Below are 17146 nucleotides of genomic sequence, written 5' to 3'. Positions count from 1 at the left end.
AGCAGCCGCAAGTGCGCAGCTGTCAGTAGCGGGCCCGTTGCTGAAGGCCCACAGTGAAGCGGCTACCCCATGTTACACGTCCGCCCCTCGATTTCGGGGGTCAATAGCTGACGGTTAAAAGAACTCAGTTTCGCTTAAGGGCGAAGCAATGAATGCGATATCAATAAATTGTATTGTTAAACGAAGTAAGGCTAGCAGCTAACTCTTTTGGATCCGATCTCGCGTAACTCAACAAAACACTGGTTTAAGGGACTATGGCCGCTCCAGGAACCGAAGCGTTTTCTTGCTCTGAGTTCTCTAAACACGAAGTAAGCGTTGAGAGCGCAGCAAGTTTACGAGCCGTGTCCTGATGCCTGGAGATAGCGCGCGTGCAAGCGACTGCGCCCTTCGAACAATGCGCCCCGCCCCCTTCCGCTCCCCTGGCGTCCTTTCATGCTCCTAACGAAAGACGGGAGGGGCGTTTCCTCTCTGTTTGATGAGCAATCGACGGCAGGCCCGCTCGCGGTAAGATGTTATCTCATGCGCTGTCCGTGCGACGGAGACAGACGGCCGGCTAGTTTAATCTCCGCTTCAGCCGCGTTCGTCGCCAGCGCTCGCGAGCTTTTACCCGCGGCTAGAATGCGCATGGTGATGTTATTAATTTGGTCTTTATACAGAAAATTACGGCAACGGCAACGGCAAAAATCCGCGGAAAGTGTCCATATAATTGTTATCACAATAAATATATTAAAAAAGTTGAGGAGCCATTTCACTCTGTGAAGTGGATGATAAGCGAAGCTGTTTCGCGCATGGCAAAGAGGTGACATGGTGGAGGACAGTTTGGTATGTAAGGCCAGGTTGTTAACGTTCAATACGCAATATTAATGCGAAAGCCTCAGATGCTTTATCAAACACGAAAATTGACCGTCGGCGGTGTCAGTCGATTGATACAAAAAAGAATCATCATGTGATGGCGTCATGATCATGTCATAGATCGTCAAAACTTGTGACGTCGTCATGGCGTCGTATATCATGATGTCACGTGACGACGCCATCGCATGACATCGTCGCTTTACACTGCTTCCGTAATCGGTCCGCCGATCATGGAGCTAGCGCAAAACCAGGTGAGGTGCAGAAAGCTTGCAGACAAGGAGGGGGAGGATCAACCCGATGATCGAGAAGAAAAAGAACCTGGCTTTCGCCTTGGAGTTTTCTTAGGGGAATGCATTAGGGATAGTTTGGCTCTTTGGCATTGAGGCACTGCTGTACATCACGGCGTTTTTCTACAATAGATGCTGATAACCACATAGATGTATTTAGAGTTATTTCATGAAGTGCAATTTTATTGATCCGGCATTCTGTTTATTTGCTAGTGTCGAAAATAATCGCCGAAGAGGTTAATCCAGAACACTCAACTGCATGAGCCCTTATTTCTTTTTTTAGCGAGTGAAATATGGAGTTCTCCTGAGATCATTTTTTCCATGAGATTTGCAATGAATCGAAATATTTCTAGCCTTCATAAGAGCCCCATAGTAATATTCCGGTGCTTGAATGTTATTCAAATATGCTTCTGTAGTGCACTCCAGGATGTAAAATTCGCTGCTCCAGAGTGCTCCCAGATGCAAAATTATCTGCTCCTGCTCCAAAGTGCTCCAAGATGAAAATTTTGCTGCTCCAAAGTGCTCCAAAACGGAAATTTTGCTGCTCCAAAAATTGCTACAAATCAGAAGTCCTCGGTAGCATCACTGATTTTGGTATATTACAATGTATGGAGATGACCAGGAGAGTGCCCAGACGTAGATGGATGGATGGATGGATGGATGGATGGATGGATGGATGGGTGGATGAGTGGATGGGTGGGTGGGTCGGTCGGTCGGTCGATCGGTCGGTCAGTTGGTCGGTCGGTCACTAACTAACTAACTAACTGGGACCTCATTGGCCTTAGTGAGGTTACAATTGGGGAAGCATGTCCTCTGCTACAGAGGACCCCCTGAAAAGAAAAAGTATGGTGGGGGCTTTCTAATTCACAAAGACATTGCAGGCAACATTGAAAAATTCTGTAGTATCAATGGAAATGTAGCAAGGTAAGACTAAGTAAGAAACTGAAAGTGCTCAACGATTACACTCCAGTCGTGAGGAGAGTTGTATGAGGATGTTGAAGTAGCAGTGCAAAAGGTCATGGGACGGCCAGTCATGGGAGGCTTCAGTGCGAGAGTATGGGAAGAAACTACAGTATCAATTCTGGGAACAATAGCGGAGAGATGCTAGATTTACCAAATGAAATCAACTGCGCATAGTGAACACTGTCTCCATGAAGCATAACAGCAGCAGATGGGCATAGAAAAAGCCCTAATGGAGCAACCGGAACAAAATGCATTTTATATTGTGCAAAACCTAGAAACGATAGACAACGTAAGTAGTACTACCTAATTGTTGGTTAGTAGCTCCCAACCTGGGGACAACAAGAGCAAAATTAAGCACTAAAAGTGGCAAGCTCAGTATTCTTGTAGAAAGACCAAGTTGTGAGTGGTGCATGTTTATGCTGCGTGCGTACGTTGCTTACTGTATGACATTCTGCCGCTAGTGAAAACCACACAAGAAAGTTTGTGTCTTTCTTGTGTGTGTTGTCTTCACTAGCAGCAGAATATCATACAGTAAGCAGTACCAACTAGGCCAAGAAGAACTTCTCCTCGTGCGTATGTTGCTTTGAATAATGTGTAGACGTCCTTCAGTTGCAAACTATGAGCACTTAATTACTGTTGGAAACCTCATTGTTTGTATTTGTATTGTTCTGTGCAGCGCTGTTGAGGTGAGAGGTGCCTTGTCAAATGAGAAATCTGTTTGCACTTTGTCCACACCAGCACAGCCTTGCATAGCACTGTGTGCAATTTCTTGGCTCTTGCAGTGGTTATACTGATGGATGAAGATCCAAGGCGCCATCTGGTGTCGGGCCCCTCGCTATGTCCGTCGTATGTGCGTTTTGTGAACAAGACGTGCCGCCAGGTTGATGTCATTTGGCTCAACTATGACGGCCTGCGCATCAAGTACAAGAGCCTCGGTCCAAGTCAGGTATACTAACGTAATTAGAATGTGCACTGTGCCCATAGTGCTGTTAATTTCTGGTGTAGACCGTTGTAAGATGTGCAACTGACTGGTGTTGTGACCTGGGTTTACCTCCATCCCACTGCTGACACCACTTGTTGTGACGTTAGGGTTGCGTCGGACCCAGACTTAGTTTGGTTGTGTGACTGAGTCTCACGGTTGAGGAACTGATGCTCGCAAGTTGGGAAAACAAAAAAAAGTTTACTGGCACTTTTTGTGCACTTATTTACATGGTGAAAAGGTAAGAGCGCACTGGATGAGCCATTAACCCAGGGCTCAGAGCGTCTTTTCTCACTCAGCACCGTTGTCGTAACTCTTCAGGCTGGCTCCTCCTTCTTGATGGCAGCCAGTCACACACACAACACCATCCACCAATACGCCAGCCAATTACTCTGTCGCAGAAGAGTTGTTGCACTCGTTGAAGCAGCGAAGTTCCTGCGGTCAATGACACTCACGTGGGGTCAGCCGGGAGAACAGGGTGTCAGCGAGTTGCTGGGCCTCTCCCCAGAAGGGCAGGAAAGGGTTTACGGCGATCTATAATTGCTCTGGTCAAAACAGGCGAGTTTGGTCAGCACCGTAACATCCCAACCATGCTGAAGCGGCCAATTGGGAAGGCGACACCAGCTTTGACGTCACTACGTTGTCCATCGGAGCGCGTACGATTCTCTTCCCTTTGTGGGGCACTTCCTGCCTCGGTGAGCTTGTTTCTGGGAAGGCTCAAGGGGTCCTGAGTTGTGGGAACGCATCTCCCGTCCACTCTCATAGACAGACGGTCAGTCATAACTAGAGACCAGTCTTTAGGCAAATGCCTATTTTGTTCCTTGTGTTCCTATCGTGCCACTTTGATATATGAGCATGAATTAGAGGTTAAGAAGGGCTTTTATACCTAGTGTTTTTATAGTGCCTATAAATGCCTATTTTTGGGGTTCGTGCCTAAAAGCCTATAAGTGCCTATAAATGCCTATTTTCAAAAACGGCGCCTATATGAGCACTATTTAGCCTCAAGTTTCGCTTTCGAGTGCAGTTTGAAACCGTTATTCATGTTACCGGGCAATATTGACCTTTTAAAACTCTATGGGGTTCAACCTAGTTCAACCAACTTCCGGAAAAACAACCGCTAGCAGCAGTGAACCTGAATGGAAGCCCATCTCAGTGTCTGCATGGGAATGGGGAGAGGAAAATAAAGATCGGAATCAGAAAAGAAGAAGAGGAGAGCGGCGTTCATTGCTGAGGGCGCGGCGGGTGGCTTGTATAGCCGGTTGTCCTGTCCAGTGTCCCCAAGGAAGTCAAAAACAGCCTTGAAGACCTGGGTGTGGTGGTGGGCAGGGAACAGGAGGTCCCTCTGTGCAGCCGCGGGAAGGCGGAGAACGAATGCGAAACCATGGAGTGCATTCAAGGGAAAGGAGGGTTTAGATCAAGATAAAGAAATAATGTGATGCGCACGCGGCTTTTGTTTTCTTTTTAATTTACTTCTAAAAAAGCCGCGCACGAGGTCATATAGTAAATTGTAGTTAGGCACTGGGTGTTGTTGCGTTGCCAATGAAGAACGTTTTAGCACAAGAATGTTTCAGATTGGTTCATTATGAGCCGAGAAACCGTGATGCGAGAAGGCGATCTTGAAACCCTTGTCACTAGCCCCGTGTAGCCTTCGCAAGCCAAGTCCTTTTCCTGCCCTCTTCAGTATCGGAGCCGTAGGATCACATGACGCAGACGCATCAACACGTCATGCGCACGCAAGGTGAAGTTCGCATGGCGTGCCAAGGCCAGCTCGTGAACGCGATCGGTAATGTGTCGTTCCTGCGTTCGTTTCTGTGGGATGGACCCCTCAGTGCGCGCACGTTTGGAGAGGCTGACTTGGATCATGTATCGTTACCGCGATACACTGTGTTGCACAGATAGAACTACTGCAGAAAAAGGCGCCAAGCGTTTTTGGGGCCGGCATCGACACGATGCGGGAATGGCAAAAACACGAACACACGCAAAATTGAGGAAGATTAGTCTGACATCTCCCTGCGATTAGAAGTGAAAAAGAAAAAAATTGGCGAAGCTTGCACTAAGCCAAAAAAGATTGAAACAGCAAAACTGGACGATTCTGAAGACTCGTCTGGTTGCTTCTAGGTTGTTTCTAGGCCTTAGCTGTAGGTGATGCGGGTTGTTTCTAGGTTGCTTCTAGGTCGTTGCAAAGAAGGTGATTCTGGCTTGCTTCTACGTTGATCCTCAGCGTAGAGAGGTTCGCGTTAAACCAGACAGTCACGGACATGACACGGATGTCCAAACTCCAGAGACAGAACCTCGCGCTGAAACCAAGCGTTCGCACCTCTCATAGATCTACGGGCACGTCGTCATTGACGTGGGCCTTCTATCGCATCGAGGTCTTCTCGAAGCCGCCGTTGCCTTTCCCGTTCCCTAGTATTCTCTCGTTGTACGTACTCGGGCCCTTCGGCTCGCCGCCATCGCTTCTCAGCCATTTGTTGGGCTAAATGTTGCCTTCTTCATGTTTAGTTGACCAGTGGTGAGTAGTGGGATTTACCCAATTTCTGTGGCACATGCCCGTTTATGATGGTCATAATTTTCTGATAGGCCGTGGCACATATCCGTTTTCTGGTAGGCCGCACACATTACGGCTAGCCTTGACAGCTTCGCTGTTAAAACGCGCACAAATTCCGTTTCTGTGTTTTATCATTTTTCTCAGCTTTCAGTCATTCATTCAAGCAACATATTACCGTCGCCACTGGCACATACGCGCGGCATATGTGCCAGTGGCGTCTCGAATACTTCTCGCAGCATCATGTGCTATTAGCGACGTCTGAGACTCAGAGCATCAATGTCTACGTAGGTGAGTGGCGTAAGAGCGCAGATAACTACGCAGGACCACTCATTGTTGTACGTCAGCCCCTCCATCTTGGGGAGCGCGCCTACGAGAAAGGCAATGGCGTTCAGTTTGAAATTTCACGTCTTTCCGCGGCGCGTAGCGTTGCCAGTGCATGCATTACACTTGACTGCTCGAAATGCTCAAACCTGGTGAGGGGCCCTTTGGGGTGTTCACCAACATGGGAGAAATTGACCCTACACGATTAGCCCCGGCCAATACGAGGCATCCCTCCCTTCTGGTCTTTTAGCGGTCTGGGTATCTGTTCCTGTGCTGCGCTTCTCAGCCACGCCGGAAAGAAAGAGACCCAGAAGTGTGTTGATTTGGCTGTGGGCACTTGACTCATCATGTTAGGCAATAAAAGGAGAGACCGTGTTCTGTGAACCGTGCGGGAAAAGGGATAATTGCATGGCTATGCTGAACCGTTGGCGCCTTTGTGCCATCACAAACAACAACATTTCTAGCTTTCCTGTCATTGATACAGGTCGGGCACATCTTTGTTTGAAATTATTTGAATTTATGTAAAAATTTATTGTGCCTATATTTACGATTTGGAGGCCTAAAACGGTGTTTCTCCTGCCTATTTTTGGCGCCTAAAACACGCTTCTTTAGTGCCTAAGAATCCGGCCTCTAGTAATCAAACTAGCTGCAATAAAAAAAGAACCTTCCGTGCATCAAGAGACGTAATAAAATGCTGCTTGTTCGTTTGTCTTTGATTCATGGAAAGAAGAACCTCTTTTGCGTTGCCATGGGAAACGGTGCGTGTGGTTCAAAGGTTCCGTTTTCGCCGAACTGCGCTTCGCCCGGCGCCTGGCTTCGCTCACACGGTCACGTCGCAGTGGTAGTTTTGGCATTGCATACTGCCGCGTGTGTTTTGCACGCTCGTAAAAGTCGCTCTGACAGAAAGTTCAACAAAATACCGCATGCATGTGATGTTGCCGGTTGCCCTAATGGTGCACGCCGCCAGTGCATGCCGCCGCGCAGTAAAGGCAGGCACGTTGGGCACGGCAGCAGCGACAGTGTGAAAGACCGCTTTCAGGCGGGTGATTTGAAGTTCACTCTCGGCGAGCAACCATCATCGCGTAAATACTGCCCAGGATGAAGCCTCCACTACAACTTCGCCCGCCGAAGTTTTCAGCATGTGGCAAGTTGACTACACCAAGGCGCCTCCACCTTTTACAGTCAACGTTGAAGTTTGCAGCAAGCCGCTCCGAGCGTCTCAGTCATTGCCAAGTCTCGTTTGCTACAGCTTCTACCTTCAATTCCTGTGCAGCCGTCTCAAGTATTTCTGCGAAGCTATTCCGGGGATTTAAAGAAGGTACAAGGCAAAGCTGATGTCCAGGTAAAGTTTCATGGCAAGGAGGCTCACTTACCGATTTTTCTGACTGGGAACGGATCGATCGCCCACTCTGCTCGGACGCAACTGGATGCAGGAATTGGGCATCGGCGTCTCCGACGTTGAAGTGAACATTCATGCACTTGCTGATGTTAAACATGTAGTGCAAGATTACACTGAAGTGTTTGAAGAAGGCTTGGGGTACGTTCAAGGGTGCGACGGGTTCACTACATGTACCTTCAGATGCTCCACCGCGGTTCTTCAAGCCACGCCCACTGCCGTATGCCTTGGCAGACGGAGTCACGCAAGAAATTCAGCGATTAATAAGAGATTCCATCATTGTTCCGGCGAAGACAGCTAGGTGGGCTGCTCCAATTGTTCCCGTGACAAAAAGGGATGGGCGCATCAATCTGTGGGGACTTTGGTGTCACCATTAACCCAGTAGCGACGGTGGAACGCTACCCTATTCCAAGCATTGAGGACTTGAGGACTGTACTGGCTGGAGGTGAGAAATTTACCAAGTTGGACTTGCTTGACGCATACCAGCAAGTCGTCCTGGATGAGGTCTCTAGAGAGTACGTCACGATTTCGACGCACATGAGGTCGTTTCAATACACCCGCTTACCTTTCGGGGTCTCATCTGCTCCAGCTATTTTTCAACGCAAAATGGAGAACTTGCTCAGGGGTCTGCCACATGTAGCAGTCTATTTTGACGACATTCTCATAACTGGTGCAAATGATGCTGAGCACTGTTGCAACCTCCGTGCGGTACTAGGCAAACTTCAAGAATCTGGCCTCAAGTTGAAACTCGAGAAGTGCCACTTCTTCATACACCAAGTTGAGTATCTCGGGCACATTATCAGTAAGGAAGGCCTCTCCCCGAACATGGGCAAGGTGTCTGCCATTCTGCACGCTCCTGTGCCACAAGATGTCAAGGAACTTCAAAGCTTCTTGGGACTTGTCAACTTCTGTCGGCATTTCTTGCCCAACCTTTCTGCACTTCTCCGTCCGTTGCACTTGCTTCTTGGTGATGGAAAGAAGTGGCAGTGGGGAAAGGACCAGCAAGATGCTTTCACTGCCTGCAAGCATGTGGTGACTTCAACTCCAGTTCTTGTACAGTTCCACCCAGACAGGCCTGTATGTCTCAGCTGTGATGCATCACCTTACGGTATACACTCCGTTCGGGACCTATAGAGGGCGTCTTGAAAGACGCACGAAGCGCCACTTGCGGTGCGGCGAGCATGCAACGGTGAGAGCCTTAGCAGACAACAGTGCCTCATTGCTTTGACAGCTATGGCGGCGCAAGCGCCCGTGGCTGGTGCATTAGTGCTTCGAGCTGGATTTAAAGATATCGTAGTGGGATCGTTCTTCCGCGACGCCACCATTAAAAAAGGGGAAAACCTGCACGCGAGCGGCCACATTTTTGACGTGAATGAATGCTTTGCTACGGCGTCGTCAGTACTGACGGCTAAATGCGTGCGTCAGGCATGCGTCGCACAAGAGGCTTACTCCACAGCTATCTAGGCAAGCTGTCATTCTTTCCTGCTTAGAATTATTGGTGCATGCCCACTACCCATGTACTTGCAAAATGCTCAGAACACTGATTTAGAATTATCCGCGGCCACTCGCCGTGAAACTTCGGCGAGTGGCCGGGTGGCGTAGTTATTTGTTGGCGGCTTCGTGTCATGTCGATTCGCAGCCACCGAGTACTTTGCTTGAGATTGTTGCGCGTAGCAATGACCTTATAGCAGCATCATCATCGCTCATCATGATCGTTTTTACCTCGCCGCTCGCGCGGCTCATGCCAAGAGCTTGAGGTGCGGGCGAGAAATAAACGTGTTACGATCGGCCCCGCTTCGTCTTTCGCTTCAACCGATGTGGCGCCGACGACGGCACGGTCACTTCGGCCACCATCAGTCTCCCTCATTCGCTACAACCTCTTTCGTTGTTTATGCTTCTTTCCGAAACAAACATTGCGCTTCCGTCGCAACAGCATTCGCAGAAAACTGCAACGACGGCCAGATCTAAGATGAAAATAAACAGCCTCGATTTTAGTTCCGTGTGCACATTTGTCTACATGCTGCACACTTTGTTCGTTTCATCAACGCCTAATGATTACAGGGTCAGCTGTTTACTACAAGTATCAACGACCTTAAGTGCTTGCGCACTTGGCTCTCTCGTCTGCGCGAGCTCACTACGCTTTTATAATTTGCGCAAACCCTGGTGTAACCCAAGCTACGCTCTAGCGCAGAGGTGCGCAAACATTTTTGGTATCAAGGCGTTGGACTGGCCTAGTTGGTACATTGTCAAAATCGATAAAAAAACACCAGCGGTAAACACAGGACACAGTGAGTGTCCCGTCGTTTCCTCTCACTGTGTCCTGTGTTTACCACTGTTTTCTGTTTTTTTTCATCTATTTTAACATTTTCGGAACCACGACCTCTTGAAGCTTCTGAGTGCTGTAGGGCTACCCCAGCCGTAGTCTTTCTGCTTGATACTCGTCGGGAAATATCGTTGGCACGTACGACGGGGACGACACATCCTTGGGCGGCACACCCCCAACGAAATGTGCACTGCATATCTTTGAGTGCCGAGAGGGTTCCCAGTTTGTACCGTCATGGCTGAAATGTACTGATGCTAGTCGCACAAGAAAAACAAAACCGCAGAACGCGAGACGGCAGAGGGAGCGGGAACCTGTAGCATAGCGGAGGCAGCCTAGCTGCAGTCATGAAAGGACGGAGACGTTGATGATTCCGTGTCGGCCGAGAACAACCAAAAGGCATTTATTGCACGCATATATATAAGTAAAGTGGAAAGGGAAAGGATGCGACAGAAAACAAGGAACAGAAACTTGGCGCATGCGCAATGACAGCGCGCACATCACGTGGTGGTTTGACACCGCATTTACAACATTTCTTCCTTCTTAAAAACGATGCACTGGCTTGCGTGTTCTTGTGGAGCGCCGGAGCGGTTGTGCGGTTTCTTGATCCGTCGTAGCTGCCAGGGGTGTTGGGACTGCAGCAGGCTCAGGCTGGTCGGTGACTGGGAGAGTTTCTTGGGGTGACGCTTCCACAGCTTCATCAGGGTTCGCGGGTGGCGGTGGGTTGAGTGGCGTTGTGCTCGGTGTATTGCCTTTGCTGATATCACCTGGATGGGTCCACACTGGTTCGTCTTGCGAAAATCCCCTACGAGTACGCACTTGATCTATGTGACGCCGCACGATTGCTTGAGGTGTCTCCACTGTGACCATCCGTCCTCCCGATGTAGCTGTTACACGTCCTGGCATCCATCTACCATTGGACCCATAGTTGCAGACATGCACATCACAGTTCGTTGGTGGTAAGAAATCGTCGCTTTCCTTTTTAGAATTGGGTGCAGTCGTCGCAGGGAAGCACGTGTCCAGCCGTGACCGTATCTGGTACCCCAGCAGCATTTCCGATGGCGATAGTCCGGCTTTCTGTGGGGTCCTTCTGTAATTGAGCAGCAAACGCATAAGGTTATGCTCGAGCTTCCCGCCTTTCATCTTCCAAAGACCGTCCGTGATTGTCCTGACTGCCCTCTCGGCCGCTCCATTTGACTGCGGATGAAAAGGGGCGGTTCTTAGATGCGTAATGTTGTTTCTGTCAGCAAACATTGCAAACTCGTGACTGGTGAACTGCGTTCCATTATCAGACACTAGTGTTCTTGGTACACCAAAACGGCTAAATATGTCACGCAGACAGTTAATCGTGGTTGCCGAAGTAGCCTGGTTCAATGGCACCGCTTCCACCCATTTAGTGTGAGAATCCACTACTACGAGGACCATTTTACCTTCTATCGGCCCTGCAAAGTCGACGTGAACACGCGACCATCTCTCTTGTGTTTGTGGCCAGTTTAAAGGCGGGGCCGCTGGAGGCATAGGCAAATTGTCAATGCAATTAGTGCATTGCGCTGCTGTTAACTCTATGTCGCGGTCTATTCCTGGCCACCAAAACAACGATCGCGCCACTGTTTTCTTTGCCGAGGAGCCTTGATGAGTCTCATGCAGTAGTTGTAACAACCACTTCCGCGCTGCGGCAGGTATGACGACACGATGTCCCCAGTAGACAAGTTCGTGTGCCAGCGATAGCTCCAACTGGCGATCCACAAAAGGCACTAAGGTGTTTCGGCCAACCGCTCAACACGTTGTGCTTTACACGGGACAAGATCGAGTCATTGGCGGTCAGCTCCTTCAGCTCGCGCGTTGTGACTATCCCTTCATCCAGGCATTTCAAAGAAAATACATACAGTAAAACCTCGGTAATTTGTACTCGGTTTATTGGGAATCCCGGATAGTTTGTATTATTTGCGCGCTCCCAAATTTTTACATGTAAATTTAACCGGATAATTGGCACACTTGGCCGCGACTTCCAAGATATGCAAAGAGTGTTGCGAATCTCGGAGGCTGTAACTAAAACATGCATTTTCTTTTTTGATGTACGGATCTCGAAGGCCATGTTTTTTTTTACCGGAAATACGTCGTAGACGCCATGTTTTAGCAATTGCCAGGCGGCAATGCGTGCGGTTGCGATCATGATCATCATCATCTCAACAGCGATGTTAGCCACTCTAGCGAAGTGAATGTTTTGTGGAGTCTTTGTGCCATTTGGATGTCGGCTGGCGAGCATTGTGCGATTCGGTGCGACTGCTCCATTTGTCTCCTGTCTCCGCTTGAGTGTCTTCCCTGTGAATTAGTTGATTGAGGTGTGCTTGGAAGGAAGATGCCGAAGTACAAGAGCTTGTCCCTGCACGAAAAGGTGTGCTTAATTGAAGAGGCCAGCAAGTCGACGGCGTCGAAAACGGCTCTCGCCGAAAAGCACCACGTGCCTCTGTCAACGCTGTGCAACATCATCAAGAATAAGGAGAAAATTCTCGATGCTTACAGCAAGACGCACTCGTCAAAGCGTACACGAGTACGCCCGCCTACGTACGCTGACGTTGAAGCAGCTCTGATCGACTGGCTGCAGAAAGCCAACGCAGCACACCTTCCTGTGAATGGGACCATATTGCGTGAGAAGGCCAACCAGCTGGCGCTGCAACTTGGACATTCTGAGTTTAAATGCAGCAATGGATGGTTTTGCCGATTTAAGGAGCGCAACAACCTGACATTCGTGACTGTTTGTGGCGAGAGTGGCAGCGCGGATCAGTCTGTTGTCGACGGCTGGAAGCAGCACACCTTGGCTCCACTACTCGCCAAGTACGAAGCAGCAGACGTTTACAACCGTGATGAAGCTGCTCTGTTCTACAAAATGTTGCCTACGAAGACGTTCGCTTTGAAGGAGGCAGACATTAAGGGGCGGAAACAGAACAAAGATAGAATCACTGTTTTGTTTGGTGCAAGCATGTGCGGTGAGCACAAGCTGCCACTGCTTGTTATTGGGAAGACAGAAAAGCCTCGTTGTTTCAAAAATGCACGACTGCCATCCAAGGATGACCTGATCTATAAAAACAGCAAGAAAGCTTGGATGACGGCTGCACTCTTTGAAGAATACGTGCGGCACCTTGACCGCAAGTTTGCGGCCGCAGGGCGCAGCGTTTTGTTCGTCGTCGATAATTGCCCAGCTCACGGCGACATTCAGAACCTGCAGGCAATCAGGCTGGTCTTTCTACCCCCGAACACGACGTCGCTATCGCAGCCGATGGACCAGGGCGTCATACACCATACCAGGAAAATATATCGCTACAATCTGTTGAAGCGAATGCTCCTTTGCTATGACAACGGAAAGGAGTATAACATTGACCTCCTCGGTGGTATTTGCCTCATTGTTCACGCATGGAGGCAGGTGGAGGCCACCGTTATTCGACGGTGTTTTGAGCACGCCGGTTTTGTGAAAGAAGAGGCAACCTCCGCTGAGTTTGCTGTCACCGCTGTCACTTGCCTGTTTGATGAAGAAGGGGAGACTCTCTGCGCTCGATATGAGGCTTTGCACGCGGACGAGGAGTGCACTCCAATCGGATTCTCCGAGTACGCAAATGTCGAGTGCACAGTGCAGACGTGTTACGCCGACATCGACAGCGAGATAGCTGCGAGATCGACCGATTCGGCCTCTAATGTTGACAGCGATGACGAGCCCTCCCGAGCACCCCCTTTGGCGGATGTCATCGATGCCTTGAGTGTTGTGCGCAGCTTCGTCGAGTGCAACGGCGGCGAGGCTGAGATGCTGCGCCTCATTGACAGGCTGGAAAATATGACTTTCAGTGCTGGGAACTACCGAACGCGTCAGTCACGCATGGAGGAATTTTTCTCTAAGTAGGCTGACTTGCCACAATAAAGGTGTGACTTCCGTACATCACGTTTTCTGGCTGATTTCTTTGATTTCGCGTTGTTTCGGATAATTGGGAATCCCGCTTAATTGGGATATTTTTCTCGGTCCCGAGGCCTTCGAATTAATGAGGTTTTACTGTACTCTTCGGGTTCAGGTTCCGTGGCGGCATCTTGGCACCGCAGCGGCAGTCTGCTCAGAGCATCCGCATTCAGTAGCTGCCTTCCCGGGGCATATTCAAGCTTGTAACGGGAACCTCCCAGGTAGAGGGCCCACCGTTGGATGTGAGCTGCGGCCATTGCAGGCGTCTGGCGGTCGGGTCTCGGCAGTCCCAGAAGTGGCTGGTGGTCGGTAACCAGGACGAACTCTCGACCTAGGAGATAATCCCGGAATTTAGTAACTCCAAAAACAAGTGCCAGTGCTTCTCGTTCTAATTGAGAATAATTTCTTTCGGCTTTTGTCAGGGTTCTTGACCGGAATCCGACTGGCCTGTTAGTGCCTCCAATTGTGTGAAAAAGAACGGCGCCTATCCCACGAGCAGATGCGTCGCATTCCAACTTCAGTTGTCTTGATGGCTCAAAATGCACCAGTACCTTGGCATCTTTAAGACACTGCTTTGCCTTGCGAAATGCAGATTCCTGGGATGACTTCCACTGCCACCGCGCGTTTTTTTCCAACAACTGGTACAATGGAAACAACGTATCTGACATGTTCGGCAAAAACTTTGAATAAAATGTTATCATCCCAAGAAACAAACGCAGCTCGTTTAGGTTTTCGGGACTAGGTGCATTTACGATAGCATCTACATTCTTCTCAGTTGGGTGAAGGCCGGCTTCATCAATGCGATGCCCAAGATAAGTGACCGATGGTTGGCTAAATTTGCACTTATCGTACCTGAGCTTCACGCCATGTTCTCTGAACCGTTCTAATACATTTTGCAATCGTGCTCCGCCATAGCCAACCGTTTCAGAGACCAGAACGTCATCCAAGTAAGCCTGAACGCCAGGTAGGCCAGCCAGTATTGTATCTATTTTTCTTTGAAATATTGCTGGCGCGGAAGAAATGCCGAAAGGAAGCCTATTGTAACAAAAAAGGCCTTTATGAGTATTTATAACGCAGAGCTTCCGGGAATCCTCGTCCAGAGCCACCTGGTTATATGCGTCCCGCAAGTCGAGCGTACTGAACAACTGGCCACCTCCTAATGACGCAAAGATATCTTGAATTACTGGAAGCGGGTACTGTTCCGCGGCATAAGCGGGATTGAGAGTAACTTTAAAGTCTCCGCATATTCTGACCGAGACGTCCTTCTTCAGAACGGGCACAATGGGCGTCGCCCAGTTAGAATGCTTGACTGGTGATGTTATACCTAACGACACTAACCTGTCAAGTTCTTGCGATACCTTGTCACGTAAAGCATATGGAATAGGTCTCGCCTTACAGAATTTGGGGACCGCGTCGTCCTTCAGCAGGAGGCTGGCTGGTGGTCCTTTGATCAAGCCCAAGGTTTCCGAAAAAACATCCTCGTAGGTGTGGCGTAGGGCGTTGACGCTGTGGTGCTTCGCTCGAATAGCCGTCGCCTCGTCTTCGTGTGTGACTCTCACTACCGGAGCGCCAGCTTGTTCCAGGAGGATTAGCAGGTCTCGGCCGCACAAGCTTGGTCCGGGGCAGTCTAGAACCACAAGGGAACAGTCAACACAAGTATCGCGGTATCTGACACAAAGTTGCAGTTCACCCATCACCGGCAACCTTCCACTGTAGCATGATAACTTTACGTGCGAAGGCTTCAACTTTGGCCAGCATTTGCAGTGCTTTTCAAAAAGCTGCCGTGATATGACGCAAACCGGTGAATCTGTATCGACTTCCATGGACAAGTTCACGCCTCCCCAACTGAACGTTCGTCTTATTGGCGGCGCAAGAGAATTCTTTCGTGCTGACGCTAACGTCCAAATTTGAGCACTACCACTGCTGTCCTCTTCTGAAGAAGCCTCTTCTACCGCCAAAGCTTTCGCGTGAGGTAGTCGCCGAGGGGCGGCAACATCTTTGCCAATGCGGCTGCGACACATTTCAGCAAGGTGACCCCTCAGGCCGCAAGCGTAACATCGTGCATTCTTCCATCTGCAGCTGTTGCCATCATGTCTAGAACTGCCACACCTTCCACACTCCAATCGCTCTGAGCGCTCCATGCTTGATCGCGATGGCAGTTTGCGACACGCTTCCACTTTAAGAACAGGCGGTACGTCTACAGACATTGTCCTGGCGTCTTTTTCGGCAGTTTCCGCGGCTACTGCTATCGACTCGGCTTCCTCCAGAGTTAAATCTTTCTTTGCCAGAAGTTGCTTCTGCACAGCACCCGAACGCACACCACAGACAATTCGGTCTCTAAGTAGCCTGTTCAGAGAATCTCCGAAATTGCAATTGTCTGCAATGCGTCGGATTGAGACGACGAAATCCTGAATGGTTTCTCCCTCCTGCTGGCAGCGGTTGAAAAACTGGAAGCTTTCAGCAATTTCGTTGCGCCTTGGGTCGTAGTGGTCATTTAACACCTTGACTACTTCATCATAACTTAAGGCATTGGGCTTTGCAGGTGCTATTTTCCCCATCAGGATTTGGATCGTCAAGGTGCTAAGTGCAGCTACTAGAAGTGCCCTCTTCTTAGCGGAATCCGAAATAGCATTCGCTTCAAAATACGCCTCCACTTTGATGAGGTAAGGTTTCCACTTATCTGTGGCGTCGTCGAAGCTGGGAAGCATGTAGGAGGCCATCGTTGTCAGCAGTACGGTTGTCACTGGATGCTTAACTTCGGGTGCCTGCTTGACCGCGTGGGTGTTTTTTTTGCTCGTCGCCACTGTAGCATAGCGGAGGCAGCCTAGCTGCTGTCATGAAAGGACGGAGACGTTGATGATTCCGTGTCAGCCGAGAACAACCAAAAGGCGTTTATTGCACGCATATATATAAGTAAAGTGGAAAGGGAAAGGATGCGACAGAGAACAAGGAACAGAAACTTGGCGCATGCGCAATGACAGCGCGCACATCACGTGGTGGTTTGACACCGCATTTACAACCACTGTTTTCTGTTTTTTTTAATCTATTTTAGCATTTTCGGAACCACGACCTCTTGAAGCTTCCGAGTGCCGTAGGGCTACCCCAGCCGTAGTCTTTCTGCTTTAATCCTAGGATCTTTCTGAAGAGCCGCGACCACCTGACATTTTTGTCCCTCAACATCTCGGGGGAAGGGGATCGACTCCCAGTTAGCGCATCTCTACTTGAACAGGTGCGCTTCTGCCAGCACTAAAATCATGACTGCAGGAACAGTGCGAACGTAAAGCACGGGATGTAGAAGAAACACATACGACGACACGAGCGCTGACTATCAACTTATCTTCTGCAAGCACGGACCGCTTATGATACTCGTCAGGAAATATCGTTGGCACGTACGACGGGGACGACACATCCTTGGGCGGCACACCCCCAACGAAATGTGCACTGCATATCTTTGAGTGCCGAGAGGGTTCCCAGTTTGTACCGTCATGGCTGAAATGTACTGCTAGTCGCACAAGAAAAACAAAACCGCAGAACGCG

The 17146-nt window shown here is 49.5% G+C and overlaps 1 protein-coding gene across 1 annotated transcript in view; it reads left to right on the top strand.

Annotated features, from left to right (window-relative positions):
• Positions 1 to 17146, top strand: part of LOC119389165 (von Hippel-Lindau disease tumor suppressor-like) — a 62642-nt gene that overhangs the window by 6392 nt on the left and 39104 nt on the right. The window contains 1 exon segment of the mRNA XM_049412038.1: positions 2885 to 3048. Coding sequence (XP_049267995.1) covers positions 2885 to 3048 — 164 coding nt within the window.

This window comes from Rhipicephalus sanguineus, chromosome 1 (assembly GCF_013339695.2).
Source record: "Rhipicephalus sanguineus isolate Rsan-2018 chromosome 1, BIME_Rsan_1.4, whole genome shotgun sequence".
NCBI classification, from domain to species: domain Eukaryota; kingdom Metazoa; phylum Arthropoda; class Arachnida; order Ixodida; family Ixodidae; genus Rhipicephalus; species Rhipicephalus sanguineus.
This window is presented reverse-complemented; position numbering and strand designations above follow the sequence as displayed.